We start from the raw sequence: 25,525 nt of genomic DNA on the forward strand, positions 1-25,525 counted from the left end.
CCATTCTTGCCCTATAGCCTTAGACCAAGCACTTCCCTCAGCTTGGAAGAACCTGAGGAACCTCAAGCCAGGTTCCTCAGCTATTAAAAAAAATAGCTGAAAATAACTGTTGCTCTACATTGCTGGTTTTCAACTGGAGCAATTTGCCTCATACTTTAGCAAATAAAAAGATACAACACCCAGCTAAATTTGAAATTCAGATAAACAACAAATTTTTTTAATAGGTCATTGGCAATATTTGGGACACACTTGTCCCATGCAATATTTGGGAAACACTAACACAAAAAAAAATTTATTATATGAAATTAAAATCTAATTGAGCTTTCTGTATTTTATCTGGCAACCCTACCCCCAGGGGACATTTGGCAATTTCTGGAGATATTTATGGTTGTTACAACTGTAGGAGAAGGGGTGCTGCTGGCATTAGTGGGTAGAGGCCAGGGATGCTGCTAAATATGCACAGGGCAGCCCTGCACACATACACAGAACAAAGAATTATCAGTCCTCAGTGTCAGTAGTGCAGAGGCTGGAAAACCTCGGTCAGAAAATGTGGATTAAAAAACATGCTTTGAAGTCTATAAAGCATTGAAAACTAACTAATATGGTTAAAAGTCCATACTACCCAAAGCGATTTACAGATTCAATGCAATCCCTATCAAAATTTTCAAATGTCTTTCTCATAGATGTATAAAACACAATTCTAAAATTCGTATGAAACCACAAAAAAATCCTGAATAGCCAATTCTTCAAAAATAATAACATTTCCTTTCAAAAATATGTAGTGTTTTATTTCTTAATATAAGAAAATATGCTCACTATGGAAAATGAGGAAATACGAGTAAGCAAAAACAAGAACAAAAGGAATTACAATTCCACAATCCAGATAGACATATTATTAACATCTTGGTGTGTGCCCTGCTAGACTTTTTTACATGTATGTATATGCATATTTTGAATGAGAGTTTTCTAAATATTTTGTTTTAACCCCAATTTTGACACTTTAACATTATATTGTGAACATTAATTAAAACGTTAGTTAAAAATTATCTCAGCAACCAAAATATTTTGTTTATGGATGTACCACAGTTTCATCAACTAATAACCTATTTTGTGATATGTTGTTTTTCATTTTTTAGTATATGCCAAGCTGAAGTAAGCATCTTTGTAGTTAAATATTTGCAGATACGCTTAATTAATTTGTAAGACCCAGTTCTAATATTAAAATTGCTGCATCAAAAAATAATGCACATGTTTAAAGCTTTTGATGCATGTCCTCAAATTAATCTGACAACTGTGGTACCATTTTCCTCTTCCAGCAGCAGTGTGTGAGAGTGACCATTACCCTGCATCCCATCAATGATGGTAACTTTTAGGGTTTTTTCAATCTTGCAAATTTGATGGGGAAAAAATAGATAGCTTGCTATTCTTATTTCTATTTATTTGATTACTAATTAAGTATGTAATTTATTAGATGCTTAACTTTCCATTTTATTTCTTTTTTAAGTTGTCAGTTTATGTCCTTGGACAATATATTTTTGAATTATTTATCCTTTTCTGTTAATTTGTAGGAACTACTTATAAATCCTATATAATACTGTATAATATCCTTAATTATGTAAGGCAATAATCTTTCCTAATTTATCTGCCTTTCAGTTTTGTACTAATGATTTTATTTTTATGTGGCAAAATGTACCAATCTTTTGGTATATTGCTTCCTCTCATAAAATGATGCTTAGAAAGGATTTCTCTACCCAAGAATAAATAACCTAGGACTTATGTTTTCTCCAGCTAATTTAGTAGTTTCAACTTTTGTTTAAATTTTGCAACCCATCCAAATTTTATTTTAGAATATGCTATGAATTAAGTATCTGGTGTTTTCCCCAAAAAATTAACCAGGTTAACTCACCAATATTTGTTGAATAATTCCTCCTTCCACTGCTGATTTGAAAAGTCACTTTTATCAAAAACTAAGTTCTTAAAGATCCTTAGGCTCTCAATTCACTTTATTGTTTATTTTGTTAGTTCCAGTAGCTCTCTAGTTTAAGTACTATTGTTGTTTACAACAAATTCTTTTTCAAAACTGATTTGATATTCTCATGCATGTACTTTTCAATATTAATTTTAGAATCATTTTACGAAGTTCCCCACCCAAATCCCATTGATATTTCAACTGGAATTCTGGTAAATCTGCAGAACCACTTGAAAATTGGCATCCCTTCAAGAAATGTTTTTCTTATTTAATAAGCATGCTGAGTATTATTAATATCAGACATCTTTGCATTTTTTCAAACTTAAATAGAAATTCATTCAGCAAATACTTATGGAGTATCTCCTCTTGTGCTAAACCCTGTTCTGAACACTTGGGATGCATCAATGAACAAACCAGGCAAAGATCTTTGCTCTCAAAGAGTTGACATTTTAACTGGGGAGACGATGGATGGATGATGGATGAATGGATGGATAGAGATGAATAGATAGGTAAGAAGGTGATTGATGATAGGTAGATAGATAATTTTCTAAGGTGATAAATGATATGGAAAGAAGGAAAATGTAAAACAAACAAGAAGAGAAAGAAGTGCAGAGGCAGGGGGCAGGTTGCAGTATCACATGAGGTGGTCAGAATGAGAGTCATCAAGAAGATAATATGAGTAAATTTTGCAGAAAATGAAGGAACTCCTGGGAAGAAGCATTCCAAGTGAATGAAACAGCTAGAGCAAACCTCAAAGCAGAGCATACTTGGTGTCTTTAAGTAACAGCCACAGGCCAGTGTGGGGCTAAAACAGAGCGAATAAAGAACACAGAGTAGGATTTCACTCATGATTTGGCTCTCTGTTTGTCTGTTGTTGGTGTATAAGAATGCTTGTGATTTTTTTTTTTTTTTTATGGTGGGACTGTAAACTAGTTCAACCATTGTGGAAGTCAGTGTGGCGATTCCTCAAGGATCTAGAACTAGAAATACCATTTGACCCAGCCATCCCATTACTGGGTATATACCCAAAGGAATATAAATCATGCTGCTATAAAGACACATGCACACGTATGTTTATTGCGGCATTATTCACAATAGCAAAGACTTGGAACCAACACAAACGTCCAACATTGATAGACTGGATTAAGAAAATGTGGCACATATACACCATGGAATACTATGCAGCCATAAAAAATGATGAGTTAATGTCCTTTGTAGGGACATGGATGAAATTGGAAATCATCATTCTCAGTAAACTATCGCAAGAACAAAAAACCAAACACCGCATATTCTCACTCATAGGTGGGAATTGAACAATGAGATCACATGGACACAGGAAGGGGAATATCACACTCTGGGGACTGTTGTGGGGTGGGGGAAGGAGGAAGGGATAGCATTGGGAGATATACCTAATGCTAGATGACGATTTAGTGGGTGCAGCGCACCAGCATGGCACATGTATACATATGTAACTAACCTGCACAATGTGCACATGTACCCTAAAACTTAAAGTATAATTAAAAAATTAAAAAATAAAAAATAAATAAATAAAAAATAAAACTATTAAAAAAAAAAGAACACAGAGTAAAGGAGCAGAGAGATCTTGTGCAACTCTGTAGGCCACTGCAAGGACTTTGGCTTTTATTCTGTAGGGTAATTAACAGGACATGGATCTAATTATACTTGCAAATGGTTGGTGTTGCTGTTATGTGAAAAATAGACTTCAATGGCGTGGGGGCGAGGATTGATGCAAGCAGAACAGTTAGGAGGCTATTACAGTATTTCAGGTAAGAGATAAAGGTACAGCAGGAAGAATAGAGACAGGGTCAGATTGTTCATATATTTTGAATGACTCCAACAGGATTGATTTTCTACATGTTGGCTGTATGGGAAAAATAGGAGATGGGGATGCTTCCAAGGTTTCTGGCCTAAGCAACTTGAAAAATGGAGTTTCCATCAACTTAGATAGGGAAACTGTCTACTATAAGTTTTGGAGTACGTGAAGTTGTGTAGATTCTGGAGTATGCATTGGGGGAAAATTCAGTGTTAGTCACGTTAAAATTGAAATGTTTATTTGACAGCCAAGCCAAAAGAAATAAGTGTCAAGCAGTCAGGTGTATAAGTAGGTCTGGAGTTTGAGAGTCTTGTCTAGATTAGAGATATAATTTTGAAATAATCATCATATAAATAGTATTTAAAGGCATAAGACCTTTTGATATGAGCCAGGGAGTAAGTATAGACAGAGAAGAGGACCAATGACTGAGCCCTGGAGCCCTCCAATGTTAAAAAGTTGGGTAGAAGAGGAGGAACTAGCAAAGGGACTGGGAAGGAGTGACCAGTGTAGTAGGTGTAAGCCAAGAAAATGTGTTGTCTTCAAAGCCAAAAAGGAAAATAGATTGAGGAGAGAATGATCAGCCTTGTCAAATGCTGTTGATAGCTCAATTATGGGAAGGACTTTGACTGTGGCACTTAGCCAAGTGGATCATGGTGTCTAGTAACCTTGATGAGAGCAATTTTTGTGGATGGTGAGGTAGAGATTCTAATGTTTCCACATTACATATCATAGAAATTTACTTCACATGTGTATTCTTTATTATAATAGGGAAGCACCCTTCTGTCCCATATTTAGTCACAGTTTATGTCAGAATGAGAAGTCTATTTACATGATTGTTATAATATAACAATTTTATATGATTGTTAGGTTGACAGCTATTTTTCATAATAAGTGATCTTTGCATTCCTGGGGAAAAAAAAACCTGACAAGATCATGTGACTCCTCTTTCTGTACAAAGTGGACTTTGTTTTGCTAACATTGGATTTAAAATTTTTACACTTATAAGTAAGATTGATCTGTAGTTTCTCTTCTTTGCTTCAAGAAATTTTGGTTTCATTTTTAGTGCAACTTGTAAAATTAATTAAGAAGCTTTTTTGTTATATTGTGCAACTTCATAGAAGGGAATTCTCTCAATGATTTGATAAAAAGCTATTCTTACAATTGTGTAGACAAGGTACCTTTTGGCAGGGGTTCCTGAAATAATTTTTCTTTTAATTTCATCCTCAGTCATTAGGCTAGTAACGTCTTCTCTCTGTTCTCCTTACACCTTTGATGGAATATATTGGAGCCGGGCTTTGAATCCAGGAATGTGTGGCTCTAAAATCCATCCAAAATCCTGAAACACAAGAAGCATACATCTGTGTCTATAACAAAATCTCTCATTTTAATCTTTTTTAAATTTTTTTTGGTAGTTTTTCTTTTTTTTTAATTATACTTTAAGTTTTCGGGTACATGTATGTGCACATCGTGCAGGTTAGTTACATATATATATATGTGCCATGTTGGTGTGCTGCACCCAGTAACTCGTCATTTAACATTAGGTATATCTCCAAATGCTATCCCTCCCCCCTCCCCCCACCCCATAACAGGCCCCAGTGTGTGATGTTCCCCTTCCTGTGTCCATGTGTTCTCATTGTTCAATTCCCACCTGTGAGTGAGAACATGCGGTGTTTGGTTTTTTGTCCTTGCGATAGTTTGCTGAGAATGATGGTTTCCAGCTTCATCCATGTCCCTCCCTACAAAGGACATGAACTCATCAATTTTTATGGCTGCATAGTATTCCGTGGTATATATGTGCCACATTCTCTTAATCCAGTCTATCATTGTTGGACATTTGGGTTAGTTCCAAGTCTTTGCTATTGTGAATAGTGCCGCAGTAAACATATGTGTGCATGTGTCTTTATAGCAGCATGATTTATAATCCTTAGGGTATATACCCAGTAATAGGATGGCTGGGTCAAATGGTATTTCTAGTTCTAGATCCCTGAGGAATCGCCACACTGACTTGCACAATGGTTGAACTAGTTTAGAGTCCCACCAACAGTGTAAAAGTGTTCCTATTTATGCACATCCTCTCCAGCACCTGCTGTTTCCTAACTCTTTAACGATCGCCATTCTAACTGGTGTGAGATGGCATCTCATTGTGGTTTTGATTTGCATTTCTCTAATGGCCAGTGATGATGAGCATTTTTTCATGTGTCTTTTGGCTGCATAAATGTCTTCTTTTGAGAAGTGTCTGTTCATATCCTTCGCCCACTTTTTGATGGGGTTGTTTGTTTTTTTCTTGTAAATTTGTTGGAGTTCATTGTAGATTCTGGACATTAGCACTTTGTCAGATTATTTTTTATTTTTTTATTTCAATAGATTTTCGGGGAACAGGTGGCTTTGGTTACATAATAAGTTCTTTAGTGGTGATTTCTGAGATTTTGGTGTACCTATTACTTGAGCAGTGTACACTGTACCAATGTGCCGTCCTTTATCCCTCACCCCTGCAAACTCTTTCCCCCAAGTCCCCGAAGTCCAACGTATCTTTCTTATGCCTTTGCCTTTTCAAAGCTTAGCTCCCACATATTAGTGAGAACATATGATGTTTGGTTTTCCATTCCTGAGTTATTTCCATTCCTGACTTATTGGAACAATAGTCTCCCATTCCATCCAGGTTGCTATGAATGACATTATTTTGTTCCTTTTTACGGTTGAGTAGTATTCCATGGTGTGTGTGTGTGTATATATTTTTTTTTACACATTTTCTTTATCCACTAGTTGATTGATGGGCATTTGGGCTGGTCCCATATTTTTGCAGTTGTGACTTGTTCTGCTGTAAACATGCATGTGCACGTGTCTTTTTCGTATCATGACTTTTCCTCAGGGTAAATAGCCAGTAGTGGGATTGCTGAATCAAGCAGTACATCTACTTTTAGTTCTTTACAGAGTCTCCACAGTTTTCCATAGTGGTTGTACTCATTTACATTCCTACCAACAGTGTAAAAGTGTTCCCTTTTCACTACATCCATACCAACATCTATTTTTTTAATGTTTTTATTATGACCATTCTTGCAGGAGTGAGGTGGTATCACATTGTGGTTTTGATTTGCATTTCCCTGATAATTAGTGATGCTGAGCATTTTTTCATATGCTTGTTGGCCATTTCTATATCTTCTTTAGAGAGTTGTCTATTCATGTCCTTAACCCACTTTTTGATGAGATTGTTTATTTTCTTCCTGATTTGTTTGAGTTCCTTGTAGATTCTGGATATTAGTCCTTTGTTGGAGGTATACATTGTGAAGATTTACTCCCATTCTGTGGGCTGTGTGTTAACTCTGCTGATTATTTCTGTTGCTGTGAAGAAGCTTTTTAGTTTAACTAAGTCCCATCTATTTATCTTTGTTTTTGCTGCATTTGCTTTTGGGTTCTTGGTCATGAAGTCTTCGCCTAAGCCAATATCTAGAAGGGTTTTTCCAATGTTATTTTCTAGAATATTGTATTACTCAGGGTTCTCTTAGAGGGACAGAACTAACAGTACTAAAGGGGAGTTTATTAAATATTAACTTACATGATCACAAGGTCCCACAACAGGCTGTCTGCAAGCTGAGGTGCAAGGAGAGCCACTCTGAGTCCCAAAACTGAAGAACCTGGAGTCCGATGTTTGAGGGCAGGAAGCATCCAGCACGGGAGAAAGAGGTAGGCTAGGAGGCTAGGCCCATCTCTCTTTTTCAAATTTTTCTGCCTGATTTACATTCACTGGAAGCTGATTAGATTGTGCCCACCAGATTAAGGGTGGATCTACCTTCCCCAGCCCACTGATTCAAATGTTAATCTCTTTTGGCAACACCCACCCAGACACACCCAGGATTAATACTTTGTATCCCTCAATCCAATCAAGCTGACACTCACATTCAGTATTAATCATCATAAATATTTATGGTTTCAAGTCTTAGATTTAAATATTTGATCCATCTTAAGTTGATTTTTGTATAAGGTGAGAGATGAGGATCCAATTTCATTCTTCTACATGTGACTTGCAATTATCCCAGCACCATTTGTTGAATAGGATGTCTTTTCTCCACTGTATGTTTTTCTTTGCTTTGTCACAGAGATCAACTGGCTGTAAGTATATGGCTTTATTTCTGGGTTCTGTATTCTGTTTCATTGGTCTATGTGCCTATTTTTATACCAGTACCATGCTGTTTTGGTGACTGTGGCTTTATAGTATAGTTGGAAGTTGGGTAATGTGATGCTTCCAGATTTGTTCTATTTGCTTAGTCTTGCTTTGGCTATGTGGGCTCTTTTTTGGTTTCATATGAATTCTAGGATTGTTTTTTCTAGTTCTGTGAAGAATGGTGTTGGTATTTTAATGGGAATTGCATTGAATTTGTAGATTGCTTTTGGCAATATGGTCATTTTCCCAATATTGATTAAACCCATTCATGAACAAGAGATGTGTTTCCATTTGTTTGTGTCATCTATGATTTCTTTCAGCAGTGCTTTGTAGTTTTTCTTGCAGCTATTGTGGAATGGATTGAGTTCTTTACTTGATTCTCAGCTTGGTCACTGTTGGTATATAGCAGAGCTATTGATTTGTGTACATTAGGTTTGTATCCTAAAACTTTGCTGGATTCATGTATCAATTCTAGGAGGTTTTTGGATGAGTCTTTAGGGTTTTCTAGGTATAGGATTGTATCATCAGCAAATAGTGACAGTTTGACTTCCTTTTTACTGATTTGGATGCCCTTTATTTCTTTCTCTTGTCTGATTGCTCTGGCTAGGTCTTCCACTACTATGTTAAATAGAAATGTTGAAAGTGGGCATCCTAGTCTTGTTCCAGTTCTCGGGGGGAATGCTTTCAACTTTCCCTTGTTCAATATAAATGTTGGCTGTGTGTCATAAATGGCTTTTATTACCTTAAGGTATGTCCCTTCTATGCTTATTTTGCTGAGGGTTTTAATCATAAAGTGATGCTGGATTTTGTCAAATGCATTTTCTGTGTCTGTTGAGATGATCATGTAATTTTCATTTTTAATTCTGTTTATGTGGTGTATCACATTTATTGACTTACATATGTTAAACCATCCCTGCATCCCTGGTATGAAACCTACTTGATCATGGTAAATTATCTTTTTAATATACTGTTGGATCTGGTTCACTAGTATTTTGTTGAAGATTTTTGCATCTATATTCATCAGGGATATTGGTCTGTAGTTTTCTTTATTTGTCATGTTCTTCCCTGGTTTTGGTATTGGGGTGATTCTGGATTCATAGAATGATTTAGGGAGAATTTACTGTTTCTCCTCCGTCTTTTGGAATAGTGTCAATAGGATTGGTACCAGTTCTTCTTTGAATGTCTGATAGAATTCAGCTATGAATCTGTGTGGTTCTGGACTTTTTTTGTTGGCAATTTTTTTGTTGCCATTTCAGTCTCACTGCTTGTTATTGGTCTGTTCAGAGGTTTTATATTTTCCTGGTTTAATCTAAGAGGGTTGTATATTTCCAGGAATTTATCCATCTCCTCTAGGTTTTCTAGATTATCCACATAAAGGTGTTCATAGTAACCTTGAATAATCTTTTGTATTTCTGTGGTATCAGTTGTCATATCTCCTGTATCATATGCAATTGAGCTTATTTGGATCTTTTTTCTTGGCTAATGCTCTATCAATTTTATTTATTTTTTCAAAGAGCCAGCTTTTTGTTTCATTTATCTTTTGTATTGTTTTGTTAATATTGTTGTTTCAATTTCATTTAGTTCTGCTCTGATCTTTGTTATTTCTTTTCTTCTGCTGTGTTTGGGTTCAGATTTTTCTTGTTTCTCCAGTTCCTTGAGTTGTGACCTCAGATTGTCTATTTGGGCTCTATCAGACTTTTTGATGTAGGTATTTAAATGCTATGAACTTTCCTCTTAGCACCACTTTTGCTGTATCCCAGAGGTTTTGATAGGTTGTGTCACTATTGTCATTAAGTTCAAATAATTTTTTAATTTCCATCTTGATTTCATTGTTGACCCAACAATCATTCAGGAGCAGGTTATTTAATTTCCCTGTATTTACATGGTTTCAAGGGTTCCTTTTGGAGTTGATTTCTAAAATCAACTGTGATCCACTGTGATCTGAGAGAGTACTTGATATAGTTTTAATTTTATTCCACTGTGATCTGAGAGAGTACTTGATATAATTTTAATTTTCTTAAATTTACTGAGACTTGTTTTGTGGCCTATCATATGGTCTATCTTGGAGAGTGTTCCATGTGCTGATGAACAGAATGTATATTCTGTAGTTGTTGGGTAGAATGTTCTGTAAATATCTGTTAAGGCCATTTGTTGTAGGATATAGTTTAAGTCCATTGTTTCTTTGTTGACTTTCTGTCTTAATGGCCTGTCTAGTGTTGTCAGTGGAGTATTAAAGTCTCCCATTATTATTGTGTTGCTGTCTATCTCATTTATTAGGTCTAGTAGTAATTGTTTTATAAATGTGGGAGCTCCTGTGTTAGCTGCACATATATTTATATATATATTTATATATTTATAGGTGCATATATATTTATATGCACCTGCTGTTATATTTAGGATTGTGATACTTTCCTGTTGGACTAGTCCTTTTATCATTATATATATAAAATACATATATACGTATATATATATAATACATATATGTGTGTGTGTGTGTGTGTGTGTGTGTATATATTTAGAATTGTGATATTTTCCTGTTGGACTAGTTCTTTTATCATTATATAATATTCCTCTTCTTCTTTTTTAACTTCATTTGCTTTAAAGTTTGTTTTGTCTTATATAAGAATAGCTACTCTTGCTCACTTTTGGTGTCCAATTGCATGTAAAATCTTTTTCCACCCCCTTTACCTTAAGTTTATGTGAGTCCTTATGTATTAGCTGAGTCTCCTGAAGACAGCAGAAACTTGGTTGGTAAATTCTAATCCATTCTCCCATTCTGTATATTTTAAGTGGAGCATTTAGGTCATTTACATTCAATGTTGGTATAGAGATGTGACATTCTATTCTATTCATCGTGCTATTTGTTGACTGAATACCTTTTTTTTTTCATTGTGTTATTGTTATATAGGTCCTGTGAGATTTATGATGTAAGGAGGTTCTATTTTGTTGTATTTCAATGATTTGTTTCAGGATTGAGAGGTCCTTTTAGCAGTTCTTGCAGTGCTGGCTTGGTAGTGGCTAATTCTCAGCATTTGTTTGCCTGGAAAGACTGTATTTTTCCTTCATTTATGAAGCTTAGTTTTGCTGGATAAAAAATTACTGGCTGATAAATGTTCTGTTTAAGGAGGCTACAAATAGGACCTTAATCCCTTCTAGCTTATAAGATTTGGGCTGAGAAATCTGCTGTTAATCTGATAGGTTTTCATTTATAGGTTATCTGATGCTTTTGACTCACAGCTCTTAGGATTCTTTCCTTTGTCTTGACTTTAGATAAACTGATGACTATGTGCCCAGGCAATGATCTTTTGTGATGAATTTCCCAGGTGTTCTTTGAGCTTCTTGTATTCAGATGTCTAGATCTCTAGCAAGGCCAGGGAAGTTTTCCTTGATTATTCCCTCAAATATGCTTTCTAAACTTTTAGATTTCTCTTCTTCCCTGGGAAGCCCAATTACTTTCAGGTTTGGATGTCCCAAACTTCTTGGAGTCTTTGTTCATTTTTTTAAATTTCTTTTTCTTTTTCTTTGATGGATTGGGTTAATTCGAAAGCCTTGTCTTCAAGCTCCGAAATTCTTTCTTGTGCTTGTTCGATTCTATTGCCAAGACTTTCCAGTGCATTTTGCATTTTTCTAAGTGTCCTTGATTTTCAGAAGTTGTGATTGTTTTTCATTTATGCTACCTATTTCACTGAACAATTTTGCATTCATATCCTGTATCATGTTTTTTATTTCTTTAAGTTGGAGTGAACCTTTCTCTGGTGCCTCCTTGATTAGCTTAATAATTCACCTGAATTTTTTTTCTGGCAATTCAGAGATTTCATCTTGGTTTAGATTCATTACCAGTGAGCTGGTATGATCTTTTGGAGGTGTTAAAGAACCTTGTTTCATCATATTACCAGAATTGTTTTTCTGGTTCTTTCTCATTTGAGTAGACTATGTCAGAGGGGAGATTTAGGATTCAAGGGCTGCTGTGAGATTCTTTTGTCCCACAGGGTGCTCCCTTGATGTGGTGTTCTCCTGTTTCCCCTAGGAATGGGGCTTCCTGAAAGCCAAACAGTAGTGATCATTTTTGCTTTTCTGAGTCTAGTCACCCAGCAGAGCTACCAGGCTTCAAGCTGGTACTGGGGAGTATCTGGAAAGAGTCCTGTGATGTGATCCATCTTCAGATCTTTCAGCTATGGATTCCAGCACCCCCTCCAGTGGAGGTAGCTGCGGAGTGAAGCAGACTCTGAGTCCTTGGTTATGTTTCTGTTTATTGCACTGGTTTTGTGTTGGTTGGCCTCCAGCCAGGAGGTGGCACCTTTAAGAGCACATCAGCTTTCGTCAGTTTTTCATGTGTCAGGGAGTCTGTAGCAGTGATCCAGTTTCTTCAGAAGGTCTATTGATTCTCTCAGCTTTCCTGGTATGCTCCTGTGGTAGTTCTTAGAGCAAAAGTTCATGATGTGAGTCTGCACAAGCTGCTGTCGCCCCAAGTGGGATCTGCAAGCTATTCCTGCCTCCTGTCTGCCATCTTCAAAATCTCCCATTTTAAATGCTATCAAAAATGACTGCCAATGATTTCTCCCAAGAGGCTGATCTTGCCAGATTTTGAAGTTCATGAAGTATGGCCAGAATTCTTGATTTGGTGCAAAAATTTTCACGTTACCTACTTTTATGTTTAAAGTGAACTTTTATAAAGCAAGGATCAACTTAATTGCTTATAAATTAAGATATAAGGGAGGAATTTGGAAGTTGTTTATAATGGAGAGTAGAGTGCTGTCTATAGACCTGTTGTATTAGTCCGTTTTCATGATGCTGATAAAGACATACCCGAAACTGGGAAGAAAAAGAGGTTTAATTGGACTTATAGTTCCGCATGGCTGAGGAAGCCTCAGAATCATGGCAGGAGGCAAAAGGCACTTCTTAACATGGCAGCAGCAAGAGAGAATGAGGAGGAAGAAAAAGCAGAAACCCATGATAAACCTATCAGTTCTCGTGAGACTTATTCACTATCACAAGAATAGCAAGAGAAAGACCAGCCCCCATGTTTCAATTACCTCCCACTTGGTCCCTCCCACAACACATGGGAATTCTGGGAGATACAATTCAAGTTGAGATTTGGATGTGAGCACAGCCAAACCATATCATTCCACCCCTAACCCCTCCCAAATCTCATGTCCTCACATTTCAAAACCAATCATGCTTTCCCAACAGTCCCCCAAAGTCTTCACTCATTTCAGCATTAACCCAAAAGTCCACAGTTCAAAGTCTCATCTGAGACAAGGCAAGTCCCTTCCGCCTATGAGCCTGTAAAATCAAAAGGAAGCTAGTTACTTCCTATAATGGGGGTACAGGTGTTAGGTAAATATAGCTGTTCCAGATGGGAGAAATTGGCCAAAACAAAGGAGTTAAGGGCCCATGCAAGTCCAAAATTCAGTGGGACTGTCAAATTTTAAAGCTCCAAAATGATCTCCTTTGACTCCAAGTCTCGTATCCAGGCCATGCTGATGCAAGAGGTGGGTTCCCATGGTCTTGGGCAGCTCTGCCCCTGTGGGTATGCAGAGTACAGCCTCCCTCCCAGCTGCTTTCATAGGCTGGCATTCAGTGTCTGCTACTTTTCCAGGCACACGGTGCAAGCTGTCAGTGGATCTACCATCTGGAGTCTGGAGGATGGTGGCCCTCTTCTCACAGCTCCACTAGGCAGTGCCCCAGTAGGGACTCTGTGTGGGGACTCTGTATGGGGGCTCCCACCCCACATTTCCCTTCTGCATTGCCCTGGCCGAGGTTCTCCATAAGAGCCCCACCCCTGCAGCAAACTTTTGCCTGCACATCCAGGCGTTTCCCTACATCTTCTGAAATCTAGGCGGAGGTTCCCAAACCTCAGTTCTTGACTTCTGTGCACCCACAGGCTCAACACCACATAGAAGCTGCCACAGCTTGGGGCTTCCACCCTCTGAAGCCACAGCCCAAGCTCTACATTGGCCCCTTTCAGCCATGGCTGGAGTGACTGGGACACAGGGCACCAAGTCCCTAGCGTGGGGGCCCTGGGCCCGGCCCATGAAACCACTTCTTCTTCCTGTGCCTCCAGGCCTGTGATGGGAGGGGCTGCCATGAAGACCTCTGATATGCCCTGGAGACATTTTCCCCCTGGTCTTGGGAATTAACATTGGGATCCTTGCTACTTAAGCAAATTTCAGCAGCCGGCTTGAATTTCTCCCCAGAAAATGGGTTTTTCTTTTCTATAGCATAGTGGGGCTGCACATTTTCTGAACTTTGATGCTGTTTCCCTTTTAAAACTGAATGCTTTTAACAGCACCCAAGTCACCTCTTGAATGCTTTGCTGCTTAGAAACTTCTTCCACCAGATACCCTAAATCATCTTTCTCAAGCTCAAAGTTCCACAGATCTCTAGGGCAGGGGCAAAATGCCACCCAGTCTCTTTGCTAAAACATAACAAAAGTCACCTTTGCTCCAGTTCCCAACAAGTTCCTCATCTCCACCTGAGACCACCTCAGCCTGGATCTTATTATCCATATCGCTATCAGCATTTTGGGCAAAGCCATTCAACAAGTCTTTAGGAAGTTCCAAACTTTCCCACCTTTTCTTGTCTTCTTCTGAGCCCTCCAAACTGTTCCAGCCTCTGCCTATTATGCAGTTCCAAAGTCACTTCCACATTTTCAGGTATCTTTTCAGCAATGCCCCACTCTACTGGTACCAATTTACTGTATTAGTCTGTTTTCATGCTGCTGATAAAAACATACCTGAAACTGGAAACAAAAAGAGGTTTAATTGGACTTATAGTTCCACATGGCTGGAGAAGCCTCAGAATCATGGCGGGAGGCAAAAGGCACTTCTTACATGGCAGCAACAAGAGAAAATGAGGAGGAAGCAAAAGCAGAAACCCCTGATAAACCCATCAGATCTCATGAGACTTACTCACTATCACAAGAATAGCACAGGAAAGACTGGTTGCATGATTCAATTACCTCCCCCTGGGTCCTTCCCACAACACATGGGAATTCTGGGAGATACAATTCAAGTTGAGATTTGGGTGGGGGCACAGGCAAACCATATAGCCTGTGCTTTATCTGAGGTCATGCCTGATCACAGGTGACATACCTGAGTTAGCTATGTACAGTTCAGCCTAAAGAATCTGGAAATCATGACCTCAGGAAAATCACTATGGGGAATTGCAGATGATGCACCCTCTAGCCATCCCACCACTTACTTTTGCATGGAGATGTATGTTTTCCAAAGAGACGGCCCCTTCATTTTCCCATTTTGTGCTCATGACAGCCTTTCTCAGATGCACAGACTGAGGCTCAGAGATCAAGTGCCTGGTTCAAAGTCTCAGAGCTGAATACTATTACCTAAGTTTGTGGATGCCTTAAGCATGACTTTTACCACTCCGCCATGGTGTCTTTATAAACTATGTATGTATGTACATACACATACATATTCACATATGAACACCCAAATATAATATAATTTATACATAGAGGTTTTAAAAATTGGTAAAACTGTTATCCTACTTTTTTTACTTCTGTATTCCTACCTTTGAACTTCGTCACCCTGGCTTCACTCTTCGAAGCTTTTAAAAGAATCAACAAAGCTGAGAACATTGTTTTTATTAAATAAGGACTTTCATCAATATCATTTTAAAAAACAAAAATAAGCCCCTGAATAGGTAGGTGTGTGACAAAACTAGAAAGAGCAGCATACACTTACATTAGCTACTGCATCTGCACCTTTAACTTCTAATGTGTTAGTGATAGTGTATGTAATCACCAGCTTGGAGGGCTTAGCAACAGTGTGTGCATGCTACATATTTTCAAAGGCCTATACTGGGCTGTAGTATATATAGTGGGCTGTAGACCCTTATATGAATCTATTATGGGTACCCACATCTCTACAGCAGCTGGCCACCCTGAAAATTCCTGTTCACATTTGTCAACTATGAGACCCCATATGTAACCCATCACAGATGTGATGAGAATCACATTTCTCTTCCGAAGAGACAAATGTCCCTTCCAAAGAGGGTATTGGGCCAGGATAGTTGCAGCCCCAGAATCTTCTAAGGTAAACTTTTGGCACCTGCAAACTCTTGCTACTTCTCTCTCAACCTCATCCTCATTGACCATGGTTACATATACATATTTTAATTTTATCATTATCATAGACAGTGTTGAGAGACCCACAGATGCCCTTTCACTTTCAGTGGAAGAAATCTAGACCAGAACAGAGTAGAGATCTCTCAGCATGCAGATGGCTGGCAGAGGCAATGAGGAGAAGGGAAGTGAGCTGGGCTTCAGAGTTGTGTAGACCCGGACCCTAGTTCTGTTCCTTTCCTCACTAGCTGCATATTGTTGGGCCTTCATACACAACCTATAAAAATAAAGCAATGGACATGCCACACAGACTGCTGAGATCATAAGAGGAGAGAAAAGTTTCAATATGAGCTCCACAGCCAGTGAATTATATACCCATCCCAACTCAACATTTATTCATTCTTTCCAATGAAGTTATCTATTATCCCTACTTCCCTGTTATAATAATATTTTAACTATAAAAGGTAATGTTCTTTTATTAATAAAGCGAGGAAGCATCCAGGAAATTGCCTAATGGTGCATAAGAGTTCAATCGTTTTTAATCCCTTCCTACCTTTTTTCCTTCCTATTCAAATGTAAGAATACAGAAGTAAAAAAGTAGAATCAGGGTGAAAATTCAAGTTTCTGACTTCTCATACAATGGCTTTTCTCGTGTGTGTGTGTGTGTGCACGCGCAGACATGTGTGTTTGTATATCCACTGACAAACTCTTTCAAACTTAGTTTGATTTTTTCCTCAATTCATTTTTTTCTTTCAAATTACCCTTTGTCTATATGACAAGGGGAAAAATCATGCTCAGTGGCTTCATTTGATTTAGCTAGCTTTATGTGATTTCAGAATCTTAGAAATTGTCTCCACATCATTACTTCACATCAAAGAGAAGTAGCATGTGAAAGTAATGAAAATACATCACGTTATTTTTTTTTTAATTCTGCTATGGAGCATTGACTTCTTCAAATCATCATGATTTCTTAGATTTTGAAGCCACAGATTTCAATAATGGCACTAAGGATGTATAATTTATGCATTCCTTTGATTGTGGAACTCAGTATTCCAAACATGTGATCATTCAGGCCATTATTTATGTGTTTAGTCAGTTGCCTTTGCATTGAATCACTACATGAAACTATGGCTAAATTGTTATGTTTCCACACTCCTATTATTACATGTGTTTAGGTATATGATGGCAGGCATTTCTGGGTTATATATGTGAGGTAAAAGCAGTAACAGAAATCTGAATCATCTGTCAGGATAACTAAGCATTCACAGAGGCTGTCGTGGGTCACCCGGGGAGGCATGGTGAAAACTCATTCTATAAGGAGGAGGCAGAGGCCAACGCAAGCTATTAATAGGGAGAAGTCCACAAGCAAAATTATAAAGGTCAAGAGGCACAGCTAACTTAGTTCTTGTCCAGATAGATTTCAACATCTACTTTGAGGAGAGTAGGAGGATATGAAGAGCCAGTAGCAGAGACAGAGAGAGTGGCTCCCAGAATCAGCTTTCAGCCGGCATCCTAGGTCAGGCAGGAGTCTGATGGAGCAGTATCTGGCCTGCATTTCAGGGTACTTGGGAGGTTGGAGAGTTCTAGATGCAGTCACATTAGAACATTGGAATAAAAAGCAAGGCTAGTCAGCTGGAAGCCCATACATAAAGACCTGTAGGCAGACTTGAACCTGGTGGTCATGCAGGCCTCCAGGAGTCAGGGGCCACGTAAAGAAGTCCAACTCTTTCCATAGAATTAAAGGGGCAAAGCCCCAGTATTCTCTTGGCCTGGACATTTGTCCTGCCCAGGCCTGGGTAGGCAATCTTTCCTGATGGACAGTGATGTACTTTGTACCAAGCACTTCACTGACCACAGGGACCCAGAGGTAAAGAAACCACCATTTCATGTCAAGTCCCACATAATAGAAGAGGAGATGTCCTGTTGTAATAGGTGCTCTGAGAATGATGAGGGGACAGAGAAGAGTGGTGGGTTCCCTGTGGAGGGAAGGAGGGTGTGTGTGCAGGAGGCTTTGGAAAGTACTTAGAGGTGGTTCATAGAAAGTAAAACTGTTTACCAGTCAAACAAGAAAGGCAGGGAAGGCAGCATGAGCAGCCCTCAAGAGGCGTGACCCAGCCACCCTTACCAGGAACCATAAATGATCTGATAAAGCAAAGGAGGAACCCAAGGTGTCATGTTGAAAATGAAGCAAGGAAAGTAGGGAGGGGTTGCATGGTGGAGAGCTGCTTCAGTGATCTCCATGTGATTCTGTTTCTTCCTTGTGTTAGTGTATATTCAAGGACAAACTGCTGATGAAAAGAGCTAGCTGCATTATTAGGCCTGTTTTTATTGTCTAGCACCAGTTTTGCTATAGCCTTTAGTTTAAAAGTACTGACTCTGTCATCATTATTACTGTTTGCATCATCCTTAGCCCTTAAATTCCTCTTGTCTGCCTTGGCACTGAAAATTATCCATTGCTTTTGCTCTCCTCTCTCCAGCTTTAAGACCCTTCTGTGACATGATCATTTGACCTTCTCTGGGCTCTGCACAACTTTTGATGCAGGCATCCCTCACAGCCTCCTCTCCGAGCCATGCCCCTGTACTGGTGGACGTTGAGAGGAGTCCAATAGCTAAACCTGGAAAAGCAGAGGCCTAGAAATTCTTTGGACTATCTTGCCTGTATTTACCTTAGAATCACTTATAGATATTTTATATAATCTAACTAATATTTATGGACATTTCTATATATGTAGTTACAGATTTTTAAATTTTTTTTTCTTAAATCATAGTAAAGAGTCTTTTTTCTCTAATTTATACTAATTTCATCAAATAAATTATAGGACTAATTTTATACTTGTGTAATCTGGAAGCAGACTAATTATTAACAAGAATTTTAACTGTTGTTCATTATTGATTTAAGTACTGTACTGATTACATTTCTTTTCTTATACAAGTTTATGTTTACTCATTCTCCAAATTATTTTTGTAGTTAAGTAATCTCAATAGTAAATCACCATTTTATCCTGTTTTATCTTTAACTCTGACATTATATGAAATTGGATTGAGGATTAAGCAATGCTTCAATGGCAAAATCTTATCAAAATGAGTCCAGCCAATTATTTTACAGATATATGTAATTAATTTCATTTTTTAAAAAAAAAAAAGTTGATGCATGCCATTTAGTGTAGTAGGTTCAGCCACCAGCATTGAGAAAAGCTTTTCAATATTTTCTTCCAACATTTATGTACAGATGTCTTTGTGCTCCAATATTTGGCTCTCTGAGGACAGCTTGCTTAAGCATAGTGGTAAATGATACCACGCTCATAAAAGAGCCCACTGCCTACCTCCTAATCAGTGTTGTATTGGCTTACATTGATCCATTCCAAACTCTATTTGAACATTATGACTAAAATTTTTAATAATTTTCAGCTGTAACTCATAAAACTGTCTTAATTTGGCCGAGAACTTCAAATTCCCCGGGAAGAACTGATGACTTATGTGATGAGCTAGCCCCATGTTTTCGCAACATCTCCGTATCCAAAGAGCCACATCATTCCAAGGGATAACTTGACCCTGTTTCCAGAGACTTCATTTTTTAATCTGCTTTTTGTTACAATAGTTCATGAGAATAGTTTAAAGGCAGATAGTACTGAAAGTTCTACAACAGAAACTGTCTCATCCCAGATTCGCGTCTGAAAGGCAACCACTTTTGTCCTCTTTCATTGCTTCTTCTGTCATTTATTTCAGCATTTCTAAATGCTGTGCTTCTGCTGCTGTTTATTGATTTTGTTGGCCTCCCGCTACAGAAGATGAGGGTTGAGCTCTCACATCTCCAGCAACACCCTTTGTTTCTTTCTTCCTTGTTGTCACCTTCCACAAAGAGTCATATCACAATCTTTGTTCCCTTACTTCCATCTTCCCAAGAGTTTTATCATAATTTTGTGATACATGGCCAATTTATGCCCTATTGGGACTATTGTTAACTTATGATTCAAGTATTGTACATTTCTTACAATCTTACACAGATTTTATTTTTCCTCAAATTAAAAATTGCCTTTTTTACTTCCTAAACATTTCATGTATCTATAATTATTTTTTTCATATGCCTTCACAGATTTGTCAAATGCCATATCATATACTCAAAGGTATCAATAAACTTTTATTTATTTATTTATTTATTTATTTATTTTATTGAGACGGAATCTCACTCTGTCACCTAGGCAGGAGTGCAGTGGCACAATCTCAGCTCACTGCAGCCTCTGTCTCCTGGGTTCAAGTGATTCTCATGCCTCAGTCTCCCGAGTAACTGGGACTACAGGCACACGTAACCATGCCCAGCTAATTTTTGAATATTTAGTAGAGATGGGTTTTCTGGCCAGGCTGGTTTCAAACTCCTGACCTCAAGTGATCTGCCCACCTCAGCTTCCCAAAGTGCTGGGATTACAGGCATGAACCACCGCACCCGGCTAGTTTTTGAATTTGTAGTAGAGATGGAGTTTCACCATGTTGCCCAGACTGGTCTCTAACTCCTGGCCTCAAACTCCTGGCCTCCACCCACCTTGGCCTCCCAAAGTCCTGGGATTATACACATGAACCACTGTGTCTGGCTATCAATAAACTTTTAAGTGCTATTTTTTTCCAAGTCTGCTGCCTTACTTCTTTTGACGCTCCAGTGTACAGGTACTGCAGAGTTATCATAGTGGGATACCGCTTACCTTTCCTCAGTGTCAGTTGTCAGTTCTTCTGTTATGTACTGGATCTGATATTTTCCTCTGTCTTGATTTAGTCCCTCATTTTTCTGAGTCATATTCTCTAGAAATTTTCTAAGAAAACGTATGTGTAAAGTAAATATTCCGAACCCCTCAAGATTGGAAAATATCTTTATTCTACCTTCATACATGTTAATAATTTGGCTGGGTATAAAATTCTAGGTTGCAAATCTTTTTTTTTCTCAGAAAATTTTAACAGCTTCTGAAATTTCATCTTCTTCTAGTTTCCAAGTTGCTACTGAGAAATTCAATCTTCCCATCATCTACTAAGTTGCTTACCGTATCTCCACTTGCCTTTTATCTTCCAAATATATGTTAAACTCTCATCTACTCTTGCTATTTCTCCCAATAACTTTGTTCTTCGAAGTATATGCTTTGTTTTTAAATTCCTGGACCGTAATTTTAGTAGGGTGTTGGTAGGACTAAGTGGGAAATTTATATGAACAGTCCACCATTGTTTACCCAAAGTTCAGTGGCATCTTTGTTTCCAGGTATTTAAACCCATGCAATCCTTTTGCATACATTATCATACTATTCTATTAGCAACTCTGAGAGTAGGTAGTACTAGTCCCATTTAATGATTTAGCTGAGGTTCCAGAAATACTAGTAGTTTTCTTAAATTTAAAGAGCCAGACTGAGACAGATTCAAATTTATAAAACTATGTTTTTCCTACTCTACTCAGGCATAAGGGTCACTTGCAGCAACGACTTTGTGATGGGGATCACTAGTGATAAAACAAGTCAGACCATGGCTTCTCCATATCTTGCTACAATAAACTAATGCCACTGCTGTGATGTGAATTATTCCTTTGAACTATTCTCTGAGCTGCAGAACACAAGCTTTCCTCTTCAATCATTTTTGTTATTCCAGAGTGGACATTGAAACATCAGAAACCAAATAATTGCTGGTAGTCTGGTTCATACAAACAGTGTACTACATGTATAAGAACAGACAAGGAAAACTGAAATCATGGTGTTTGGGTCTGAATAAAATATATATATTTTAATATATAATGATGCTATTTCAGAGTCCAGCACACAATGAAATAACTTCCTCTTTGAAGCTTTTACTTAAATTCCCACATAGAGCACAAATAGCATTCTCTAATTTGAAAACGAAAAGTAAGTAATTGCTTTCAAAGTCCAGTCTTTTAAAAACATAGCAGTCTTTCAGCTAAGTAGTTATGCTCAAAAAGGAAAAGGGACTTTTCAATGAGTATTTATAAACAAGCATACATGCCCAATAATTTATAGTGTGTTTATGTGTCACTTCAACTTTCTGTGAAGTGATTATGACAGCAGACACACATCATGTTAAATGATGCCATCCTGAAGAAAGTTTTCAGGTAACATACCTCCTGAAGGGTTTTAAACTCTTTTCTCATTCAGGGGTTTGCCTGTTGCTTTTCCAGGTTGCATGCCAGGTTCTTACCCACCCTTATTTTATCATCCAGTTAGCCCCAACATCATCTTCATGTAGGTTAAACAACCCAAATAAAAGGAGGAAATATTTAGGACAAGCAATGAAAGAGTGAAACTAGGCAGGACCTTCTCCAACCTGGGGCAAATCTTCTACCACTTGGACCCTTAGGCATCTCATCTTTGAAATGAAATAATACAAATAGATCTTCAAGTTCCCCCTTTCAGCTCTTGAATACTATTTATGCATCGTTGATTAATCAACTTCCACGAATTATCTCAAACCAGCCACCACTGCTTCAGTTCATGAGTGACCATGAAAAAATGTTTTTATCAGGCATCATGCTCAAGAGCTGGGAATATCGAGGCAAATTAACAGACACAGTCCCTAGCCTCATTGAGTTCATGGTCCAGAGGGAAAGGCAGACTAAAACAAACTTTCAAATAAATGATCATTGTGATAAATGATGTGAAAGATAACCACAGACTGTTGGGAGAAAAAGTAAGAGGAAAAGGATAATTTAGACAGGGGTGGGAAATGTTTTTAAGAAAGCTTCATTGAAATGCCAAGAGATCCACAGACTGAGGGGTTGCTAGCCAACTGAAGAGTGATGGAAACAGCATTCCAAGCACATGAAGCAGCATGTGTAGAGAGCTGAGGAATTAAAGAGCTCGAGTATTCAAGGAACTATAAGAAGACCGCATGGCTAAAGCATGGTGAACAAGAGGGATTGGCCTGAGATTAAGTTAAAGGTGGGCTCCGAAAGCCTGCAGAGCCTCGCCAGTATGATGAGCACCTTATAATACATCAGAAAGGCAGAGAGAACCTGCTGAAAGATGTTTAAGCAAGAAATAGAGATGATTTGATTACATTTTTAAAACATTACCCCACCACTGCACACACATTGAGTTGGAGGAGGACAAAAAGAGATGAAGCAGTGAGACTGGCTAGATGGTGAGGCAATTGTGGAGAAGAGGGTGGATTTTGTAATCTTAGGACATCCTCACTTTGGGTCTGTGGACAGCTGTGCTGTACAGTGGGGTATCTTGACTTCATGTCTCATACTACATGGACATATTCATTCCTGTATCTCCCCTCTAAAGAGATTTACTTTGTTGAAATCCTGTTGTCTCTCCAGGTTGTCATCTTGCATAGCATTCTACATAATCCATATCTGATCCATGAGAATCACATACTTGTTGGACTCACCAACCCTTTTCCTAACAAGCTTTTGGAGTGCAGGCCTTGTTCACACAGCTGTCTCCTCAGTAGGCTGACAGGACCCCTGGCCACCCACGTCTCTTATTTTTAGTTTTTTCCAAGAATGGGTATGGCCACAGCCATATGTCCCACAGACTCACATAGGTCAAGCTGTTAAAATAGTCTCCTTGAGGCCCTCTCAGGACTGAGGAGACAACAGAGCACACCCCATCCTTCTCATCATGGTAAAGGAGGAGGGATAAGACTGATAGTGCCTCAACAACTCTGCAAAGAAATACTCTCTCCACTACCTCACCTTTCTTCCTCTTTTCTAATACATGAGATGCTTGGTCATCTAAGAGTGGCAAAAATCCATTTTGGCACCTTTTTGAGACCTGCCTGGGAACCTACCATCTTACTTTGGGATATCAGAGCAGATGGCATTCTCTTGTCTGTGACTAGATGAAGGCAGAACACACCCATTTTAACATCCTGTCTTAAGCTTTATCCAGCCACTTTCTGAAACAATGAACACCGGTGTGCCGCACCTGCCATCTTCCTGAAGCCCCCACACCCTGCGCTCTTATTAGGCCTCCCAGTTCCTCTCCAGTGCTCCTGCCTTGGGCCTTTGTGCATGAAGATACCAGGATGGCTCTCTGCCTTTTCTTCTCAGCCTTCTTTCTTCTCACTCCATGATAGCACCCTGTCCCAAGAAGCTAAGTGACTCACTGCAGCCACAATTTCATTATCATTCGCATCTTCTTCCTCTTTCCCCAGGCTGGGGCTGGCATCTGATTGAGTCCTCTCTCCCCTTCTTTAGAAGACTGTCAGCCCCACTCTCACACAGACCTGCCCTTCCCCCTTAATCAGTCATTTTCCTGAGAATTTATCCAACGGTTCAGATCCTGTGATAGAAATACAGAAGAAAATACATCAAATTTCAGGACTTGCACTACTCAGTAAGACACAGAAAAGTAGAACTGAGTAACCTACATGAAAAGCAAAGAAAACGGAATTTACTAGCTTGAATTGAGAGAACAAAGGGCATGGAGGAGGCTTAGAGTTCCTGGAGTAGTGAATAGGAAAGATGGAGATAAACCAGAGTGTATACCTTAGGTAGAAAATGCAGGAGAAAGCAAAAGAATCTACCATATATATTTTTTTTCTATTTTGAAAGCTTCATGAAAAAGTTGTAGGAAAGAATTACCTGGGGAACCTCGTTTTCTGTGATTTTAGACTAATCAGCAGGAAATGGCAGGTTGTATCCTAACCAAAGTTTGCCATGTACCTGACAGGAACAAATGCTAAGCATGGACTGCGCTGCAAAGCCTGTAAGATGAGCATCCACCACAAGTGCACAGATGGCCTGGCACCCCAGCGGTGCATGGGCAAGCTGGTAAGGGCTTGTGCCAGGAGTGAGGCCCACACCTCTCTGCTAGGGCACTTGCCTGCTGCAGTGAGATCACCCCCTCCAAAATCCTTCCCTGAAACCCTGAGCAAAGCACCCCAGAACTGGCTGCCAGCTTGGCTTCCTAATTGGCGTAATCAGAAAACAAGGACAAGGGCTTTGTCAACCCAATCAACAATGCCCCACCTTGAAAGGGAGTCAGGGTTATTAACAGAGTGACCAACTTCTCCCAGGTTGGCACTTTCTCAGTCTTAATACTGAAAGTCCCACATCCTGGGACTGTTCAGGTTTTAAAAGTGAAAGTCATGCATCTCAGGAACCCCCTAAGCCCCAGGCAAACTAATGGTTGGTCACCCTAGTGCTTCCTTGGTGGTCAGCTCAGTGGGTAGCAAGAGAGGACAAGAGCTAAGCCCCCACAAAAGAGGAGAGAGTAATAAATATCTGCACCACTTTAACAGAATCATGTTGGCCAAACCAAGGGAGATTGAATGGCCCTTGAGATGGCTGATCATATCATCTCAGGAGGATGGGCTTCAGTCCTGGTGCCACATATTGATTAAGAGGCAATTCAAGCCAGGCACAATGGCTCACGCCTATAATCCCAACACTTTGGACACCAAGGTGGGTTGATCGCTTAAGCCCAGGAGTTCAAGACCAGCCTGGGCAACATGGCATGACCCTGTCTCTACAAAAATTTAAAAATT

General features: G+C 38.8%; 1 protein-coding gene across 7 annotated transcripts in view; it reads left to right on the forward strand.

The window, feature by feature from the left end:
• The window catches only part of STAC (SH3 and cysteine rich domain), a 168,997-nt gene that overhangs the window by 79,624 nt on the left and 63,848 nt on the right, over nucleotides 1-25,525 (forward strand). For 4 of the 7 annotated variants that reach the window (XM_019022893.4, XM_063703682.1, XM_055381413.2 and 1 more), the window contains exon 3: nucleotides 24,709-24,809. The exons of the other annotated variants lie outside the window; for them this stretch is intronic. In XM_019022893.4, coding sequence (XP_018878438.1) covers nucleotides 24,709-24,809 — 101 coding nt within the window. The remainder of the gene's footprint in view (nucleotides 1-24,708; nucleotides 24,810-25,525) is intronic. 7 annotated transcript variants of the gene reach the window in all.

This window comes from Gorilla gorilla, chromosome 2 (genome assembly GCF_029281585.2).
Source record: "Gorilla gorilla gorilla isolate KB3781 chromosome 2, NHGRI_mGorGor1-v2.1_pri, whole genome shotgun sequence".
NCBI classification, from domain to species: Eukaryota; Metazoa; Chordata; class Mammalia; order Primates; family Hominidae; genus Gorilla; species Gorilla gorilla.